Source organism: Pinus tabuliformis, chromosome Q, assembly GCF_031772625.1.
Source record: "Pinus tabuliformis cultivar Carrire ecotype Pingquan chromosome Q, CPIR1, whole genome shotgun sequence".
NCBI lineage: Eukaryota > Viridiplantae > Streptophyta > Pinopsida > Pinales > Pinaceae > Pinus > Pinus tabuliformis.
The window spans coordinates 1,022,877,222-1,022,881,887 of NC_142296.1; the positions used below are offsets into that span (position 1 = coordinate 1,022,877,222).

A 4,666-nucleotide genomic window follows, 5' to 3' on the forward strand; every position below is an offset into this window, starting at 1 on the left:
ATGGTAAGAAATCAGCATCAAGGCTCCAAGGGAGCCCAACCATACAAAGGTAAATAATGAAGATCATCTCCTGGAACTGTAGGGGTATGGGCAGCAAAATAAAAGAAGAAGCTATACAAAATCTAATAAGAATAGAAACCCCGGACATACTCATTCTCCAGGCGACTAAGATGGAGGAACCCGATTTTCTCCAGGTAAGTAAAAAACTATGGAAAAATAGTAATGCTTCAGCTGTCTCAGCCCGAGGAGCCTCTGGAGGGTTGGGCACTCTTTGGAATGAAAACAGATTTTCGCTGGTGGCAGAGGCATCAAACACCCACTGGGCGATGTTAAAGATGCAGCATGTTATTACAAAAGAAATCCTTTGCCTTTTCAATGTTTATGTTCCGGTAAATGCTGGAGAAAAAAAGAGCTGCTGGGACTCCTTAAGGCAGCAAGCAGATCTGGTTACTTTAGAAAATGTCATCATAGCAGGCGACCTGAACATCACTTTGCATTCTTCTGAAAAGAGAGGAGGCTCCATTGTATGAGATCCGGTAAGGGAATGGGTCGAGGATCTCCTCCAAGACTGGGATCTGCTAGATATCAAGCCCGTCTCAGGTATGTACACTTGGTCCAATAAAAGAATAGGTCCAGGCCATATTGCAGCAAGGCTGGATAGATTCTTGGTGCATAGCTCTTTTCTTCTGCTTGGTCTAGACGCTAGCATGCATATTCTTCCTTGTAGCATCTCTGATCACAAGCCAATCAAGCTCACCCTCCGAGCTCACGTTGATCTAGGTCCCATTCCCTTCAAGTTTAGCCCATTATGGATCAAGGAACCAAATTTCTTGCAGATTGTGAAAGAAAGCTGGTCTCAGCCAGTCACTGGATCTCCATTTTATATCTGGGAAGAAAAACTCAGGAGATTGAAAACAGCCCTGAAGAGCTGGGCCAAATCTATTGCAAACCCAGCAGCTGATAGGAAAAATATCCAAAGCCAGCTTGAAGCATTTCAGCTGAACGCAGAAGAGGCGCACATAACCAGAGAGACTTTAGACAAGGAGGCTCATCTTCAGCAATGCTACCATAAAGCTTGCCTGACTGAAGAGGAAACGTGGAGGATCAAATCGCGATGCCTCTGGCTAAAGGCAGGTGACAAAAATACATCATTCTTTCATAAGCACGCGGAAGCCAGAAAAGGTTTCAACTCCATCAATGAAATTAAGGAAGCGGATATCACTCATAAGGACTTTGCAAGTATCAAACAGGCAGCTCATCTCCATTTCAAAGGGTTGTATAGTAAAGATAACAATTCGAACCAGAACTTTAGTTTGTTGGACGGGATCCCCTCCTCAATATCTGTTGATATGAACCATCACTTAGAAAGTAAAGTCACTATGGATGAAGTCAAAAGAGCCCTCTATGCCATGAATCCTGACAAATCCCCTGGCCCTGATGGCTTTTCCGCCTCTTTCCTCCAAACCTGCTGGCACATAGTGGGGAAAGACTTATATAAAATGGTCCTAAAATCGCAGGCTTGCCAGAAACTAGGAGGAAGCACCAACTCTTCCTTCCTAGCACTCATCCCCAAGGAAAAGGGAGCCAATTCCTTCAATAGGTTTCGCCCTATATCGCTGTGCAACATTGGCTACAAACTGATCACAAAAGTTATTGCTAATAGGCTGAGGCATATTCTTCCTAAAGTCATCCCGGAGAACCAAGGAGGCTTCATCCACGGAAGACATTTAGTGGACAATTTCACACTTGTCCAAGAGGCAATTCTATCAAGTCAGCAACGCAAGGAACAAGGTATGGCAATCAAACTAGACCTAGCAAATGCCTTTGACCGAGTTAATCATAGTTTTCTTTTGAATGTGTTGAAAAAATTTGGTTTTGGGGAGAGATTCATCAATTGGATCCGGGCCTGCATCTCGGAACCATGGATCGCCCCATTAATCAATGGTAGATCTGCAGGTTTCTTCAAAGCTACAAGAGGGTTAAGACAGGGTTGCCCCATGTCTCCCCTGTTGTTTGTAATCCAAGCTTCAGTTCTCAGTTTCCATCTAAACAATCAAATGCAAGAGCAGGAGATATCAGGGATATCCATAGCAAGGGGGGTCCAAAACATAAATCATGCATTATTTGCAGATGACACCCTGCTGCTTGGGACAGCCTCGATCCACTCGGCCAGAAGATTTAAAGAGGCGCTCGATGAGTACTGCATGGAGTCTGGTAGCAGCCTCAACAAGGGTAAGTGCCACACTTACTGCTGGAATACCTCGCCCTCTTTGATCAACTCTATCTCCAGATGCCTAGGATTCGCAGCTTCCTCAGAATGGACATCGTTCAAGTATCTGGGGCTGCCCATCTTCCTCAAACGAGCCCACAGTAGGGACTGGATGCCACAGGTAGAAAAGTTTAAAAGTAAACTCCAGGCATGGGGAGTTAATTGGTTAAATATGGCAGGTAAGACAGTCCTCATTAAAGCTGTCCTTAGCAGCCTCCCGTTATTCCAGTTTTCTGTGCTTCTGGCGCCCAAGGGTATACTCCAGAAAATGGAACAATATATCAGAAATTTCTTTTGGAAAGGGGGTAAACACAATGAGAGAAGATTCCAGCTTGTCAATTGGGAGACTGTACTCAAGCCTAAGATGGAGGGAGGGCTCAATTTCAAAAAACTCCTTCATCAGAACATAGCAATGGGAGCTAAACTTCTATGGAGAATAATTGCGCCTAAGCCAGGCTGGGCACAGACAGCTCTCTGGCGAAAATACCTCAAAGGAGCAAGACTGAGATGCTTAGACGGACCCCTGCCTCAAGGAAACACGCCTTTCGTCAAACTTTGCTCCAAAGCGGCCCCCTTGATTCAATCAAAAGCCTATTGGATTCCCGGAAATGGTAAAAAAATTAATTTATGGAAGGACCGGATCATGGATCGAGATCCTATCGGAGAAAGTCCAAATCTGAAATCGCTGAAGGATTGGTTGGTGGCTGCAGGGAAGAACAAATTGTGGGACATCTCCACTTGGAATGGTGCACAGTGGGCGGGCTGGAGCCTGCCGGATCTGCCCTCAGACCTGCATCAAGAAGCCGCCCACCTCCGCGATCTACTGAATGGCATAGCACCCGCGCGAGTTAACAAGAAGGACAGGCGAGGATGGGGCGATCATTCGACTGGTTATACAGTCGCCCAAGGATATGCGTGCCTAGACGCAATTCCAAATGCGCCCATTGACCCGGCCCCGTGGAAAGCAGTATGGGGCAATCCCACGCTGCCAAAAATCGATATCTTTTGCTGGATACTGTGCCACAGGAAAATATTAACAGAAGATAAACTTCAGAGGCGCGGTTTCTACGGACCATCCAGGTGCTCGTTGTGCCATGACTCTGAGGAAAGCGCCACACATCTGATTCTTAATTGCAAATTCTCAATTCAGGTCTGGAGAGAACTAATGGAGCATTGGAACCCCAAATTCGAGCTTCCAGCGACCATATTAGACCTGTTTGCCACCTGGAAAACCTGCTATCCCGGACCCCCTCCCAAAAACAAAGGGATCAAAGCGGCCTGGGCATCACTGCTAAAAATTTGCTGCTGGCAGCTTTGGCTTGAGCGCAACAGCAGAATCTTCAGGAACCTCCATCACAATGCCAAGACGGTGGCGACCAAGGTAAAGTCCCAAATAAAAGAATGTCTGGGAGGTCACAAAGATGACTCCAACCTTACTCAGTTAGACAAAGATTGGGGGTCCTCCTTGAACCTGAATTTCCAACAAAATATCAGAAGCATGGCTCCTCCAGAGGAATGGCAAATAAGGGGAAAAGGCAGAGAGGACTTTCAAGACTGGATTCTCAACCAGAGGATGCACTCCCTCTTCTTTGACGGTGCAGCAAAAGGTAACCCGGGCAGCGCTGGAGCAGGGGGAGTAATTAAAAACATAGATGGTGCAGAGATCCTCCATTTTGCCTGGGGATTAGGAATCAACTCCAGCATCCAAGCTGAAGCATTTGCCCTCTTCCAAGGACTCAAACAACTTCAGAATCTGGAAATCAAAGAGGCCAATATCCTGGGGGACTCTGAAGTGATCATCAAACTTATGGTGACTAGCTCCATTCCACGAGATTTAAGATTAGCAAGACTGATCCATAGAATCAGAGGAATGGCAAAGATGTTTCAAAATCTGAAATTCTTTCACGTGCTGAGAGACAACAACAAAGAGGCAGATCTTGAAGCCAATAAAGCTGCTCAGCTATCGGCCGGGACATTGAAAAGAGATGGAGAAGAAGCATGGGTTCCAATTCCTTAAAGCATTTCAGAAGATGTTTTTTTGCTTAATTTTAAAGCTGTTTGTATGTATATTTAAACTGGGGCAAATAGGAAATAAAAGCGCAATTGTTGAATCCAAATGGAAGCGGACAGCAAGGCTAAAAGAATCTCAGAAGGAAGAATCCAATTGGATAGTGCCCATACCCATTGTATTCAGAAGACTGGTATTTAGACCAACTCATTAATACAATTCATAACCGTTCCTGTTAAAAAATAGTACATTGTCCTTGACATTAATCTTAATTGGGTCTTTCTCATAATAGACATGCATGAGTTTCGGATGAGGGAATCTTCAGTTAACTGGAGTACACTAGTTGAGTGCATGCATGCATCAACTGATTTTTAACTCTCTGTTAGTTC

The 4,666-nt window shown here is 45.1% G+C and overlaps 1 protein-coding gene across 1 annotated transcript; it reads left to right on the forward strand.

The window, feature by feature from the left end:
• The first annotated feature begins 707 nt into the window (after positions 1-707).
• LOC149222983 (uncharacterized) lies at positions 708-4,286 on the forward strand. Its single transcript, XM_089387740.1, has one exon. It carries the CDS (start codon positions 708-710, stop codon positions 4,284-4,286), a length of 3,579 nt encoding a protein of 1,192 aa, XP_089243866.1.
• The last annotated feature ends 380 nt before the right edge of the window (positions 4,287-4,666 follow it).